The following is a 16,419-nucleotide window of genomic DNA, read 5'->3' on the forward strand; positions in this document are numbered from 1 at the left end:
CTCGGGACTGCCAAACCTACGTTATTTGGGCATGGTGACACAGGAGGAGTCACTAAGATAGCCTCCCAGCTGCTAGGTGCCAGGGGGGCGGGAGGGAGGGCACAACACTTGTCCATAGACTCCCAGCCAGGAATCCCTCCGTACCCTTGCTGCTTCTGCAGATGGCCAAGTGCCTCCCTTGGCCTGCTGCTGGCCACCCAAGAGCGGGTGCCTCAAAGATGGTATTTTCTCTGCAAGGAGCTTCATGACAAAGTAATCTCCATGCTCTGGCCAAACCGCAGCCAGTTTCCCACCACAACAGCTTGCCCCAGGAACATCAGGCTTGCAGAGCAACAGCCAGCATGCAGAGAAGCAATTCCACTCACAAACATAAATTTGCCAGGGTATTTCCAAAACCTGCACTCCAGAACCCTTTCACACTGCACCTGAACAAATGCTGAGGACTTTTTCCCCTGCTCACTGCCCCCAGTATTCACTTATCACTGTTGAGCAAAGAAGCAGAAGCAGGAAAAGGAAACGGAGCCATAACACTGCAAAATCAGCGAAGCCACAAATGAGCAAGTGGAGACAGTTAAAGTAACAGTCAGGATGGAGCAACAGGTACATTTCTCAGAAGAACCTGATAGGTGTTTTCATGCAAGTTTACAACAAAGAGCGGCTTTCACAAACCCAGAAGTACTGTAAAAGATAATGGATATTAATCGGCTGGCAAACACCAGCCTCCTCAACTTTGTATCAGCAACAGTGGCTTTGCTGTAAGATTTATACCAGATCCTCACATCAAATGAGTCATCCATGCAAAAGGGCATTTTACTGGTAGCACAGAGCTGCACTTGCCCAGCAGGTTATAATCACTGGTAGGTCCCACATGAGGTATTACTGCTCCTTGCCTGCTCTCCATCTGCCCATTCACAAGTCCCCCTTCTTTCCCCCTTCCCTTCCCCACAGGGAACATCATCTCCTGTTGTGCTGGCATAGTTCTTTGCTCTCTAAATGAGATTTGTGTAAAACATCTCTCTCTAAAGCCTGATCACTTCATTTCATAGATCGGTCAGAGGAAAACTGCAGTAGGGAAAGACACAAAGAGGTAGGAAATCGAGTACAGGCTGGAGTAGCATCATTTAGTCCAGGCCGGTCCCCAGCAGAACCTTTCCTGTATCTTATCCCTGTGCTTTTGTTGCTCCTGCAGGTTTTTTTGCTCCTGCAGGCACACCACGCCAGGGCAGAGGTCTCCCTCAGATATGCCAGCAAAACTTGTACAAGCAGCCCCAGCATCCAGGGAATGTTCTCCTGCCCACAAAAAGTTTGCCCCCACCTTGACCCACAACACAGGCTCTGCTAAATGGTTACAGCCTTAATATAAAACTTGCCAATGGTCTAAATGACTCTGCTGTGAACTTACACAGGACAAGTCAGGTGTAACTACAGACACAGAGAGACGATGCCTTGGAAAGGTACCTGGCAAAATTCACTATGATTTCTCCCAGATGTCTGCTAAGGCTTCCCTCCTTTCTGGCTAGATATCTCCTCTCTGAGCAGATCCTCAATTAACAGGCAGCACTAGTCCTCCGAATTGCTTCAGTACCCCATCAGCCAGCACGAGCAAAATCCAAATGTAACAAGGGACGGGCAAGCAGCCAAGGCATTCAGCAAAAACCCTGAGTATTCCCCTAAACCAGAAATTTAAATTCACGAGTAAAAGGTCACTTCTCTACCAGTCCCAAGGAAAGCAGCAAGGGTTCCTGGCAGGCCTCCGATGTTTTAACAGTCTCCTGGCAGTGCCAGCAGTCAACATGATTTAGTCACATTGGAAGCTGTGCTGGCCTTTCAAACAAATTAATATAATGAGCAGACTGCATGCACAAATGTTATACAGCACTACATCTGGAAGCCAAGCAGGCTGTCTCGATGCATGGGATTACATGCAAACTGCACAGAACAGGAGCAATTAGCTGCAGAAAGTTGGAAGTGCCACTGTCAAGGATTTCTCACAAGTCAGGAAATGGCCTTTAAAGTCAAGTCAGCAGGAGTGCTATAAAAAGAAGAGATGTCCCTGCTGTGTCCTTTTTATAAGGAAGAGTGAGCTGATGTCAACAATTTGATCCTTTCTGCCTTCACTCTTCATAATTTTAGTGTAATTTTCAAGGATAGCACCAACAGCACAGTTCACCTCCTAAGTCTTTACCATTCATTGTCCTGTTATCAAAAAATTGACCACAAGCCTCTGCCTCTTACAAAAATAGATGGTAAATGCTACTTAATTTTAGCTCTAGTTATTTCTGACTGCAAGGCTGAATCCCACCCTTCAGAGAGCAGCAGCTGTCATGATGCTAATCACGGGTTTCTGGATACACTACTTTCCTTCGCATTCAACCAGTGCTGAGCTGGCGCCACAGCACAGCCTTTCCGCAGCTTTTATATGATGTACTTCCATCTCATGATTAAACCCTAGATTTGGAAGTTATTAAACTGCTTTGTTACCCTTGGCTCCATTACAAAAGATTTGTTCAAGTAACTTTGTCATCCTCCGAGGCAGGAGCAGCACACAGACAGGAAACATGCAATGACCATGTAACTCAAACTGCATTGGAAACTCTCTTCCCACCCCAATGTCTTACTGCTTCCCAAGTTTCCTTGTAGTTTTTTCTCTGGAAGGAGCAACCAGCTGCACTTTTTCAGACAGTGACTCACCTGCCTTCAACTCACCTCCTAAGAGTTCAGACAATAACACCCAAAACAAAGTCCATACTCAAGACCATTTCTACCCCATTCAGACCAGCAACACAACCCTCGTTCACTCACACCTCAGGTGAGACGTGGCCACAGGACAAATCCCCCTGATGAAGCACCCAACCCTTGCATAAAAGGCCCAGTATCTGCTGGAGCTTCTACTCCCCATGGGAGATATCAGACCAGAAGGCAACAGGTCCCTGGTGGGTGAAGACCCTACAGTGTCTATGCCTTAACCTGCTCCTCTGTTTGCCTGTCGCAGACCAACACACACAGCCATGCACATGCAGAATTTCCACCTGACACCTAAAACTCTTTCAGGAAAAGTTGTCTTCCAAACTGTAAGAGTTCTAGAAAAATTGAAAACAAAAAAAAAGTTTTATAAAAACTGGCATTTTCCAAGAAAAACTGTTGTAGTGAAAGAGTTCAAAATCAGCCCCAAAGATAACACATACTGATAAACTGAGACTCTTTGTCTCTTTTCTACAGACAAACCACACATACAACTCAGTCTGCCACTGCACTACTAATCGCTGAACATTTACAAAAGGCTCTGAGATCTTTTCATAGAGACTGCAGGAGAAAAGACAAAGCCTCCATTAATTATAATAGAGAATTAATAATCCCAGGCAGATCAAAGGCAAAGACTTCATCAACTCAACATAAAGGCACTGTATCAAGGGACTGCATTCAAAGCAGAACTGCGGTAATAAAGGAAATTATTTATATGCCTTAGCAGGCAGACAAGGTACTTGCAACAGTCAGGCTCTGTCATTTCAAGAAATGGAAAGACCTTGAAAAAGGAAAAAGAAAAGCTAAAGGCAACTTTAAGGAGAGGGCTGTAACAATGCTTTTGGTTTAGTTGCGAAGAGCAGGCCACGCTTGCTTATAGGGATGTATTACACTTACACTGATGAGGGGTCTATTCTGCGACTGCCAGAACACAGATCCCCGCTTTATTTTTGCCAGTGGTAAAACATATATCTAGCACACTGGCAGTATATTCAGTATTTGAGCCAGTTGGAAATGTTTGTGAGAAGCTGGGGCTCCGTTTTGTTTGTGAAGGTGAAATACCACTTTCAGATTTTCACCCACAAAAATTCTTATCTTGCTATGGAGTTGGGGGGGGGGGAGGAGTGAAAAAATAATTTGCATTTTTTTGTAGGTGACACTTGTGTTGAGAAAGCCAATAGTGACATGGCTACAGCTGTTCTGGCCAGCCCTGCACAGGTACCAGCCCTCCTGAAGAGAGGAGGAGTGCAGAGGTAGAACAGGGACAGAGATGCAGCGGCTTGGGAGAAAGAAGCACTGAACAGACACAGCGACGAGCACCTCTCAGCATCACCAGCACTGGCAACCGAACACCAAATCAAACAAAATAAGACTCTAATAATTATATATATATATATAAATATAAGCAAGTAATTGCTAAGCAGACAGATCTTTATCCAGTTACATGGCCTGCTTTAATTCAGCAAGAAAGCCGAATCCTGCAAAAAGCAAGCTGCTGTGCACTGAACCGGTCTTCTGCTCCAGCTCCCTGCAGGGCCCTGCAAATGCAGCACTGCTGCTGCTGAGGAGGGAGGACCCTGTCCTCACCCAGCTGCTGCCACACTGGGCAGCCTTAGTCTGTCAGCCACCGACAATGCAACAGCCAGGAAAGCAGGACCGACTACCCCTGCCGTCACACTGCTGGAATAACCGAACGCACAGATCTCCCCTGCAGTATTTATCCGGCTCTGATAGCAACTGACAAAGCCACAGTTGACCCACAGCTGCCTGGGCATAAACAATGATAAAAGCCAAGGTAAACCCACAGTAGCCATCATATAGCCCACATAAAGCCATCATATTTAACAGTCAGGTCTTCTTTCCAGCAGCCATACTAATCCCATACAAGTCTTACAGCTACCAAAGGACCAGACCAGAGGAACTCGACTCGGCATTTAGCTCCTCAGCTGTTTCAGTCTCCTGCTCAGCTCATGCAACAGGTCTAACACCCATTTAGTAAATACTTAACTAGGAATCCTTCAAAATAGGTTCTGCAAGGCAGAAAAGCAAAGTGCAGACTTTGACAGAAGCATACAGAGAGCTATGGAACTAAGCCTGTCAAATCTGGGATTCATCATACGCTGTTTCTCATTTCTTTCTTAAGCCATGGTTATGTAGCTGTCTTCGTCAGGCAGGCATTCACGCTGTCAGGAAAGGGGCACTCCACACGTTGCCTCCATCTCTAGCTGCCACTCACCCCTTCCCTTTTGCTGGCACTAGCAGTTGCAGAAGCCACATTATGGGACAGAAGGAAAAAAAAAATATATAATTTTCACTGTGTAGACACGCAAACACCAATGCTGGCAAAAAAAACCCACATACACACACACACCCCCCAAACAAAACTCCAGCCAGCAAAAATAAAGAGTGTGGACAAGAGTGGTGTTTTAAAGTATTTGTAAAGTTACACCTACAAAGGTGAGGTTTTCAAGTGTAGAAAAAGCCACCCTGTAGGATACTGAGCAGACATACTGACCTAGTCAGTTCTGTTTCAGTCTCCCTGCAATCCCACAAGCTTTGAAAATGACACATTAAGTCACCTTTCCTCATGCCTGAGAGGTGTTTAAGCAGCTCCCAGCAAACAGTTCTGACATTTTGTGTCCCCTGCCTGAAACAGAACAGTCCCCTTCATGCAGATGAGCAAGGAGAGGTCAACAAGCTGCATTCGTTACTCATAACATGCTGCAGTACTCTCAGGATGCACCCTGGCTGTTAACAGCTCAGTGTCACTGAGACCCTGTGCAAACTCAGGTCTGGAGCCAGCACCTGGCTGGAAGCAGGACCCTGCAACTTAACGCCATGTATCCGTTCATTTCACATCGAGATTGTTCTCCCCCATTTCCCACCTCTTGCACAAGCCTTTGCATAGCCTTGTTAATAAATGGGAAAACATTTCCGGTAAAGAGAGGGTCCCAAGCACGTATTTTATTTTTAAGGCAAAAATAAAATATTCTTTAAAGTACCTACCCCTTACCCAGCTCATACACACCAAGCTATACAGCTTCTACACTCCAGGACATGAACTGGGCATACTTTTGGCATTTGCTTTGTCCTAAACTTGTAAACAGATTGCTTCAATCCCAGAGTTTTTTGACAGGGGAAAGCCAGGCTGCTGCCTTAATCATCACAAGCATTTACTGCAGCTTGAGAGGACCTAAAAAGCAACTCGGGAAAGCTACGTTCGTCCCTCTGCACACAAGTTCTACTTGAAAATGGGGAAAACATACTTTCTCAGCCTCCCCCATTACAATTCCGTCACAACCCACAAAAGGTCATTTCTTCACATGAAGCAATGATAGAGGATTATGTTCTCATGAACATACCACACGAGCACCAAGACAACTTCCACCTGAAACAAGGATGTGGAGTCAAATCTGCCTAATGACAACAGAAGGAAACAAAAAGTCTGGGAAGAAGAGGAAAGGACTGAAGCAGACTTCTGGCTGTACCTACCCCCAGTAGAAAAACTGAAAGGCATTTTAAATTTACTGCCATCAATTCTCCATGAAATACTGTATTCTACTATATAGCGCTTAGCACTCTCCAAGGCTTCTGTGTACTTCTACAACCAAAGCTGATGGGCACAAGCAGGTAGAGAACAGCATGCTCAGCCTAGAAACTCAGTCTGAGATCCCCCAAAGCAGGTTGATTTCTGCAAGGCACCAAGCACCAACAAGACCTTTGACCAAAAGCAATTCCAGAAACCAAAATCAACTCACTAAAGGTATCCAAGTTTGATGGGTCCAACTTCCAAGCAAATCACCAAGGGAGAGACAGCAGAAGCTGTCAGAAGCAGAGCTAACAGCATTACTCTGGAATAGAGATGCCTAGTCTACCCAGTTCTTGTCTTCTACATCATGAATAAGTCTGGCAGAAAACAGCACTTGAGTTGACTGCCTCCTACAAGCTCTCTCTCTGATCCCACATACAAATCTAACTGTGCAAACGTCAAGCAAAATCTATCAAGCAGAACACACAGCATTAAAAGAGTCACTACTGTAAAATGTGTTACCACTAGCCACAACTGAGCCAGTTTCTATCCTTCCACCAACTTCTTTCCACCTGCTTCTCAAGGTTTGAGGGTTCATTGTAGGCACCCAAATGAAACCCCCTTAGTTAACTGCCCAAGCAGTTTTCCCTGCTTCAGTTTACTGCTTTCCCCACATCCTTCACCCCTCTTTCCAAAGGCATGAAAAGGCTAACAACTACCACCAAAAGCAGTCTGCTGTGCAGATATGAAAACATTTGATGTTGCCTATTGTTCTTAACCTGTCAAGAGAAGCACAGAGCAACAGACTCACTTCTGAAGGCAGCAATGGCAGGTGAGCACAAGAAGTAACAAAAAGGCACCGTCTTCTCCAGCTGATACTACAGAGCTCAACAAACTTCATGCAAATGAAAAGGCGGCCACAACTGTAACTAGCAATTCCAAAAAAGAAACTTTTTTGCTTGTGCAACATGATTCTGCAGGAAGAGTAAACTGAGATAAATGATCCTGCAAACCACAAAAAGTGCACATGGCCTAATCGCTAGAGTTGCCCAAATGTCACCCAGAAAGACAAGGGAAACCCTGAAAAACACTCACACATAGCAACTATATCTGCAACGTACACATTGAGGGTTTGCTGGTAAATACTGTTTGAGTTCAACAGAGCACAGGACCAATGGAGGGACAGACCGTGCTCCAGACTAGAAGTTTTAGCCTAAACACACAACAGAGTACCATATACCAAGGCTGCTCGTGCCTAGCTCTACTTTTCCTGTGTCCTACCTGCATCCATGGCAGTAAAGCAGCATATTGAAAATGAACTGAAATGTCTCGCTATACAAACAGATGCTGCAAAATACAAAAAATTTTTCTCAATGGTTTCCAGACAAGTCATTTGTGGAAAATTATTTTACTTGTTGCTCCGAGCACCACAGGAGCCTGCCAAGACAAGCACTTCAGTGATAAGCACTGCAGACCTCACAGTAAAAGAAAGTCTGGAACTCAGAGCCCACGGTCAGATAAAAGCCATTCCACAGGGAGCAGGTACAGTGAAGACAGAAGCTGCCATAAAAGCATTCAGATGCCTAACTCTGCTAGGCTTACGTAAGAAGTAGACAGCACCATGTCCTAACAAAGCTGATGAAGACCACATAAAAAGAGTGGGACCCAGGCCTCTGACTGCCATTCCAGTTCAGTCCCCAAAACACAGCCCTCAAGGGATAACAAAATGCAATCATGAAACAGCCAGCCCAAGAATCAAATCAAAACAAGTCCAAAGCACAAGAAAATGTCACATTTCATCAAGTATCACAAAGGCCTGCAGCTGTTGTTACTTGCCTACTTAGTCAGCACACCAAAGTTTTACACAATTTGCAGTTCTAGCTCTCTGTGGTCTCTTTTGAAACCTTTACACTGATAATACCAGGTCCTACAAGTTAGACAAGCTGGTGTTTCAGTGGAGCTAGACATCTTAAAGACTTTCAAGCTCAGCTACTGGTCAGTCCCAAAATAGCTTTCCAAGTATACAGCCTCTCCAACTCATCCTCACTAAAGAAGGAGCCAGAGCAGCAGCCTAGTAGAATCCATGCTTTCCTCCTAAAAGGTTAGACAGAAAAAAAAAAAAAAAAAAAAACACACAAAACAAACCAGGGGAAAAAAAAAAAAAACATACACTTACTAGTACCTCAGTGCCAAACCAGTAAAAGAAGAGAAGCACAGCTCCACTGCACACCCTTGTATTCACATACTCATAAATCATTAACCCACAGATTTCACGCTGTTTAAGAAATGTCCTTACTCCAGCCTTTAAAGGGTCTAAACTGCCAGGATCATTTGATAAATTCGGGGTGGTAAGGACCTCAGGAGGTCTCTAGCTGAACCTCCTCCTCAAAGCAGGGTCAGCTTTGAGATCAGACCAGATTGCTCAGGGCTTTATTGTGCCATGTCTTAAAACCTTCAAGAGCAGAGGCTGCACAAACTCTCTAGACATCCTGGCCCACTGCTTCACAGTCCCCAGCATGAAAAAGTTTCTCCCTTTGTCCAGACTGAACCTCATTTGTTTCAGTTTATACCTGTTGCCTCTCTGCCTTGCTATGCACAATGATGAAGAATCTGGCTGCACCTTCTCAATAACCTCCTCATAGGCATCAGCCGACTGCTTATTATAAGTCTCCCTGAAGCAATCTCTTCCAAAGGCTGAACAAGCCCAGCTCCCTCAGCTCTCCTCACAGAGACAGGTGGCCCACTGTTGAAGGCACTCCAGTTGAGCCACCTCTTCGCTGCATTGAGGCCAAAGCTAGACATATCAGCTGGGATCTAAGGAATGCAGCCTAGAGGGGGATAAGGACTTTGCTCATCTGCTGGTGTTGCTTCTGTTGATACAGCCCAGGATACTGGTCGTCTTCACCGCAATGTCAAGCTGCTGGCCTGTGGTCAGCTCACCAGGGCCCCCAGTGCCTTTCCAGAAGATCTGTCCCCTGGGCAGGCAGTCTCCAGCTCCTATCACCGAGGGGGGCTCTTCTTTCCCAAGTGCAGGACTTTTCACTTGTCCTTGTTGGATTTCAGAAGGTTCCTGTCAGCTCATTTCTCCTGTCTACATCCACCTGAGCAGCAGCCCTGTAACAGCCCAACTCTATCAGCTGGTCACCCAGTCTGGTGTCATCTGCAAACTGTATGAGCATACACTCCACCTCCACCAGGTCATTAATGAAGATGTTAAACAGCACATACCCCAGGTCAGACCACAAAACAGATCACAGGACACTGGGGCACTGCCACAGGCAGCCATGGCGATCTTTTCCTCCCCTTTTCTTGCACAGGGATTAGTTACTCCGTTTTCACTCTTCCAATGTAATAGACATGAAGTCTTTCACACTCTAAATCCAGCTCCACAGAATCATCTGGCCAACTCTGCTACGACACACCAAATTACTCAGCCTCCCTGGAACAACAGTGCCCATCTCCCTGTGCATTCAGTACAAAAGCAGAATTCCCCAGCTCCGACAGTTTCAAAGTAACTGTGTTTGCATTCTTGGAGAAGCCTCCTACCAACCACTGGGTCAATAGCACATTAGCTTAGCAAATGACAGAACCCAGTGAGAATGCTTTCTACCAAGATTCTGGGCAGCACAGCATCTGCACATAATGTCATTTATGGAAAGAAACGTTACTCCTACAAATTACAATTTGTTTTACCATTCTGCCCACAGAAAAAAAATCCATGTGTGTTCCCCATTGGTTAAAGAGCTGCCAAAGAAAGGCTTTTTACCAGGTGCTGAGCTAGCTTGGCAAATATTGGCTCCTGTGACCTGTTTGTTAACATGTAAATGACAGGAATTAAGAGATCAGAAATACACAGTTGGAAAGACAGAAAAAAACTAACACACACCTTAAATGTCAGAGTCATGGCTTGGTCAAGCATAGCTCCATAGCCTTCTTATTGCTCTTACTGATGTCAGCAGAGCAACAGCCACCACAGTTTATTTTTTTTAACTAAATTATATGAAGCTAAATGACACTGAGGATCCAAGGTGATGATTTAGACTATGGCCCCTCACTGTGTTAATGCAGCTACAGTTGCAGTGCTACAGTAAAAGTGAGCATTTTCAAGACAGCAGTCTAATTAAGTACATCGTAAGTGGTCAAGAGGGAAACTATTAGTCTGAATCTGTATGAGCAGTCAGAGGAAAAAACTCACAAGCGCCCAGTTATCCCAGAACACATCATGGAAACAAATACATACCTTTCTCCTTCAACCGTACAGCAAAGAGTGGGTACCAAGTCCAGTCCTTCTTCCCTTCCCATTATCATCTCTCTCCCTGACGAGGAACCCCAAAAAATCCCAGCTCCACAAAACCACAGAAATGCTGCTTGCAAGCAACTGCCAAGGTCCAGCTTCAGGCTGGACTATTGCCACATTAGATGAGGTCAGTCATGACTGCTTCATACCTTCCACATGAAAAAAAAAAAATCAACCCTATCTGTTTGTGTGGCAGACAGTATCAGATTTGCCATAGAGGCAGATCTGGTTTGCTCCTGGCGCAACAACCATTTGGATCATGACATCCTGCACCCAATTCCAATCCAGTTTCCCAGTGGTAGGGCTCCATTATACAGGCTTATTTAATTGCTTACCCTTCCAGTTGTAGGGAATCATAAGGAAAGAAATAAGAAGAGCCAGTAGATCAATACCTGGCATGGAGACTGGTGTCACTAGCAGAATTTGGGGGGTTTTTTCATCGTGGGTCAGTTTACACAACAGCAGACCTGCTGGCAACAGATAGGGTACACCTGTCTCAAAGGGGGAAAAGGATCTTTGCACAGGAGTTAGCAGGGCTTACCGAAAGAGTTTTAAACTAGGTTTGAAGGGGGAAAGGGATAAAACCAGGTTTGCTAGAGATAAGCCTGGGGGCAGCACGCCAGTGTTCGAGGGATGGGTGCTAACAAGGTCCTTCTGTCTGCTATCCCAGTGGAGGTAGAGGATGGAGATCCATGCAGCAGCAGATGTGCAAGGGTTATCAATGTGTTAGAAACCACGGAAGCGCCTGAGAATGGTAATGGAGAATTAGGGCTTCTCCCTCAAAAAAGGTGGTGGAATCAACAGCCCTACTGAAGTGCACCTACACCACTGCACACAGCATGGGCAACAAAGAGGAGCCGGAAGCCACTGTGCAGCAGGAAAACTATGATACGGTTGCCACCACAGAAAGGTGGTGGGATGACTCACACAACTGGAGCACTGCAATGCATGGACAGAAGGGACAGGTAAGGAGGGAGAGGCGGTAGCGTAGCCTTATGTATCAGGGACTGTTTTGATTGTCTAGAGTTTAACATCATTAAGCTGAGTGTTTATGGGCAACAACGGGGGGAGAGGCCAACAAGGCAGGTATCACAGTGGGAGTCTGTTAGACCACCCAATCAGGATGAAGAGGCAGCCAAAATATTCTATAAGCAACTGAGAGAAGTCTCATGATCGCTAGCCCTTGTTCTCATAGGGAAATTCAACTCAACAGGCATCTGCTGGAAATACAATCCAGCAGAGAGGAAACAGTCTGGGAGGATCCTGGAGTGTGTGGAAGATAACTTCCTGGCACAGCCGGTCAGTGAGTCAACTAGGGAAGGCGCTCCACTGGACCTGTTCTTTGTGAACAGAGAAGGACTTGTGGGTGACATGATGGTTGAAGGCCATGTTGGGCATAGCAATCACACAATTATTGAGTTTTCGATTCCTGGAGAAGGGAGGTGTAATCAGCAGAACTGCCAGAACTTCCAGAGGGCAGACTTTGGCCTTTTTAAGAGCCTGGACGACAGAGTCCCTTGGGAAGCAGTCCTGAAGGGCAAAGAAGTCCAGGAAGGCTGCACCAGGAAGGTGCAAGGAGCAGGCCATCCCCAAGTGCCAAAAGACAAGACGGGGGAAAGAAGACTGGCCTGGCTGAACAGAGAGCTTTGGCTAGAACTTATGAAAAAAAAAAAAAAAAGATGAAGAAAAAAATTGAGTTTGTGACCTTTGGAAGAAGGGGCAGGTAACTCAGAAGGACTACAAGGATATCAGAAGATTATGCAGGGAGAAAATTAGAAGGGCTAAAGCCCAGCTATAATTTAATCTGTCTACTGCCATAAAAGATAATAAAAAACATTTCTATAAATACATTATCAGCAGAAGGAGAGCTAAGGAGAATCTCCACTCTTTATTGGAAGCAGAGGTAAACATGGGGACAAAGGATGAGAAAAAAGCTGAAGTACTTAATGCCGCCTTTGCCTCAGTCATTATTAGTAAGACCAGTTGCTCTCCAGGTACCCAGCCCCCTGAGCTGGAAGACAGGGAGCAGAATGAAGCCCCATAATCCAAGGGGAAATGGTCAGCACCTGCTACACCACTTAGACACACACAAGTCTATGGGGTCAGATGGGATCCACTCAAATGTACTGAGGGAGCTGGCAGAAGTGCTCACCAAGCTACTTTCAATCATTTTTCAGCAGTCCTAGCTAACCAGGGAGGTCCAAGTTTACTAGAAGTTAGCGACAACCATCTACAAGAAGGGCCAGAAGGAGGATCAGGAGAACTACAGGCCTGTCAGTCAGATCTCGGGGCCAGGGAAGGTTATGGAGCAGATTATCTTGAGTGCTATCATGTGGCACGTACAGGACAATCAGATGACCAAGCCCAGTCAGCACAGATTTATGAAAGGCAGGCTCTTCTTGACTAACTTCTTTGACAAAGAGACCGGGTTACCGGATCACGGAAAAGCTGTGGATGTTGTCAACTAGACTTTAGGAAAGCCTTTGACACCACTTCCCACAGCATTCTCCAGGAGAAACTGGCTGCTCATGGCTTGGACAGGTGTACTTTATGCTGGGTAAAATAGCATAGAATTCTATTGTTGAATAGAATAGCATTCTCCAGGAGAAACTGGCTGGATGGCTGGGCCCAAAGAGTTGTGGTGAATGGAGTTAAATCAGTTGGTGGCTGGTCACAGGTGGTATTCCCCAGGGCTCAGTATTGGGGCCAGTTCTGTTTGATATCTTAAACAGCTATCTGGACAACAGGATCTGAGTGCACCCTCAGTAAGTTTGCAGATGACACCAAATGGAGCAAGAGTGTTGATCTGTTTGAGGGAAGAAAGGATCCACAGAGGGATCTGGACAGGCTGGATTGATGGAGGCCAGCTGTATGAGGTTCAACAAGAGGAAGTGCTGGGTCCTGCACTTGGGTCACAACATCCCCACGCAACATAAAGGCAGGGAAAGAGTGGCTGGAAAGCTGCCTGGTGGAAAAGGACCTGGAGGTGTTGGTCAACAGCCAGCTGAGTATGAGACAGAAGTGCCCCCAGGTGGCCAAGGTGGCCAATAGTACCCTGGCTTGTATCAGGAATAGTGTGGCCAGCAGGAAAAGGGGAGTGATTGTTCCCCTGCACTTGGCACTGGTGAGGCCACACATCGAAAACTATGTGTGTTTAGTTTTGGGCCCAGCACTACATAACAAACATCGAGGTGCTGAAGCATGTCCAGAAAGGGCAATGAAGCTGGTGAAGTGTCCACAGAACAAGTCTTATGAGAAGCAGCTGAAGGAACAGAGGGTTTTTTAGTCTGGAGAAAAGGAGACTCAGGGGACACCTCATCGCTCTCTACAACTACCTGAAAGGAGGTTGTAGCAAGGTGGGTGCTGGTCTCTCAAGTAACAAGTGATAGGGCAAGAGGAAACAGCCTCAAGTTGTGCCAGGATGTTTTGACTAGACATTAGGAACAATTTCTTCACCAAAAGGGTTGTCAATATTGGAGCAGGCTACCCAGGGAAGTGACTGAGTCACCATCCCTAGAGATACTTAAAAGATGTGTAGATATTGTGCTTAGGGACATTTAGTGGTGGGCATGGCAGTGCCAGTTTAGTGGCTGGACTCAATGATCTTTAAGGTCTTTCCCAACCTAAATGAGTCTATGATTTCATTGGAGAGTCAAGAGCTGTCAGACCAAATTGAGTACAGATCCCAGATATACCTATGATGTTAGCATTCTTGCAGCCTGCCTGATTTTCCAATGGAACCAATTCACTGTAACAATACTGGGAGCCACACATAGGGAAGAAGACAAGCAGTAATCCCGAAGGACAATTTTGTAACCCCTGCTCCTGAAGAGGAGTATTAAGCAGAAAATGCAAGTCTGGATGTCCTTGTACTCGCTTCTATTCTACCACTTCTGAAGAAAATCCTGTCAATTTTGCAAAGCCTCTAAATTCATCTGCTGGGCTAGGCAAGCCAGAGAGCTAACAACAGTATTCTATTTTAAAATGACAGAAGTGTCTGCATCTGTTTAATAACACACATGCATACATCTGCCAAACAGACCTAGTGGGAAAGACACTTTCCGAGGATTACACATTTTTCTGTTTAAAGACAGTAAAAAAGACACCATGCCTCTATACAGATATCAGAATAGCTCTCCTCCTCATCCAGCTCTCACAGTCTCCCTCCTTATTCCAAAAAAATCATGTATGCAATCATCTCAGCTAATTAAAAATTGGCAATAAGGCCATGTGGCAGCTATAATGGAAAACACACTATTTCTTTTTTTAGTGGATTTCGTTATGGTTCAGCCACACAATGAAAGAAACACTAAAGAAGGAACTGGAATTGGAATTCCAGGAGTCAGAACAGCTTGCTTGTTTTATAACCAAAATGCAGCATACGTTGAAAATCGATTCTATAAGAGTTTCTATCTGATTGCCAGACAGGTCTCCAGGATTATAAAGAAGTCTCTTTTAACTTGGAGAAACAACCACTAGGAGTCAAAGCTGAATTCCCACAGATCCTGTTACTCACCACTAGCAAAGCCAAAACCAGAATCCCATCCCATGGCCTCCCCTCTCAGAATAAGGGCTCTGGAGAGGGGTCTGCTGTGGGCGCATGGAAACAAATCATGTGTACAGGATTTATAATTAGAAGCTTTGTTGTGTGGATATATGTTCCTCCACAAGGAACTGACAGTGATTTAAGGGCCCAAAGAGTACGGAGCCACTGCTCTTGGCCAGTACATGCTGCCAGGTGTGCACGTTCTCTCCACATCTGGTTTTCAGAGCAAGACTTAACTGGATTCAAATTACAAGACTCTGAAACCACACGTTAGCCCTAACACTTTTCCAGCTAAACTGGACAGGCACAACAGAAGTCACGGACTTTGGGTCGCAGCTTTCTACTTGGCCAACAAAAGGGTACAAATTAGGAAGTCTATACCCGAGTAGAACATGCTTCACCCTGGAGAGATCACTTGGCCACTGACCTAATAGCTGTGTAACACAGAGGTTCCTGTTCCCACTTCCCTTCCATGCTCAGCCCACCCCCAAAGATAAATGGGGGTCACTGTAACCATGCAAGAACCGCTGGGTTAGATCACACGCACAGAGCCCCTTCTGCAATGGTGGGGATAGCACGGTGCACCAGCACTGAGGCAGCCTGTCCTGCAGCAGAGGTCCCAGGATCCAGCACTCCTCCTGAGGGCAGCCTGGAAAAGCCCCCTGAAAAGCAGGGCTTCCCCGCTGCTCACCCTGCCCCTCTTTCCCTCACACTTCCCCCCCCTCCTCACCGCAACACATGCCACACATCACCCCCAACCCCTCAGCCCAGGCAAGGAGCGCAGATGCAGCCTGTAACAACAACCAGAGGTAGGTACACCACAGCCACGAGGAGGGCACGTAAAGCAAGGGCTGGTTCATGTATGCCATATAGACCCTGGGGAAAACCTGCTGCAGACACGCATACTTTAGAGTTAGAGTAAACAACTCTGACAACTGCATCAGTTGATTTTGCTGTGCCCTGAGGAAAAAAAACCTAAGCTTCATCAGTGACAATGTATATATGCCACATTTCATCAGAGAGCGGGCAGAGGACATACAAGGGAGAAGATAAGCAACTACCAAAGTCACCATGCAGAAGAGATCAATTAGAGGACTGCGCAGAGTAAGGCATGTGGACATCATGACTGCTGACCAGAACAGAGTCTGTGCCATCACTCACAACCTGACACTGGCACAGGTCAGATCTTTCTCTGGAGTCACCTGGTTGACTTTCAAATGGCTGGCTTCTGCAACAGAATACCCAGATCCCGTTAGTTCAAAGAACCTGCAGGTTTCCCAAAGTCATGATGGCTATAACAAGCAG

General features: G+C 45.9%; 1 protein-coding gene across 3 annotated transcripts in view; it reads right to left on the reverse strand.

The window, feature by feature from the left end:
* PARVB (parvin beta) overlaps window positions 1–16,419 on the reverse strand; it is a 74,189-nt gene that overhangs the window by 43,309 nt on the left and 14,461 nt on the right. The window contains exon 1 of one of the 3 annotated variants that reach the window (XM_080390825.1): window positions 7,083–7,213. The exons of the other annotated variants lie outside the window; for them this stretch is intronic. Coding sequence (XP_080246951.1) covers window position 7,083 — 1 coding nt within the window. The 5' untranslated portion in view covers window positions 7,084–7,213. Of the gene's footprint in view, window positions 1–7,082; window positions 7,214–16,419 lie in introns of those variants that run through there. 3 annotated transcript variants of the gene reach the window in all.

This window comes from Falco punctatus, assembly GCF_963210335.1.
Source record: "Falco punctatus genome assembly, chromosome: 6".
In the NCBI taxonomy this organism is placed as follows: domain Eukaryota; kingdom Metazoa; phylum Chordata; class Aves; order Falconiformes; family Falconidae; genus Falco; species Falco punctatus.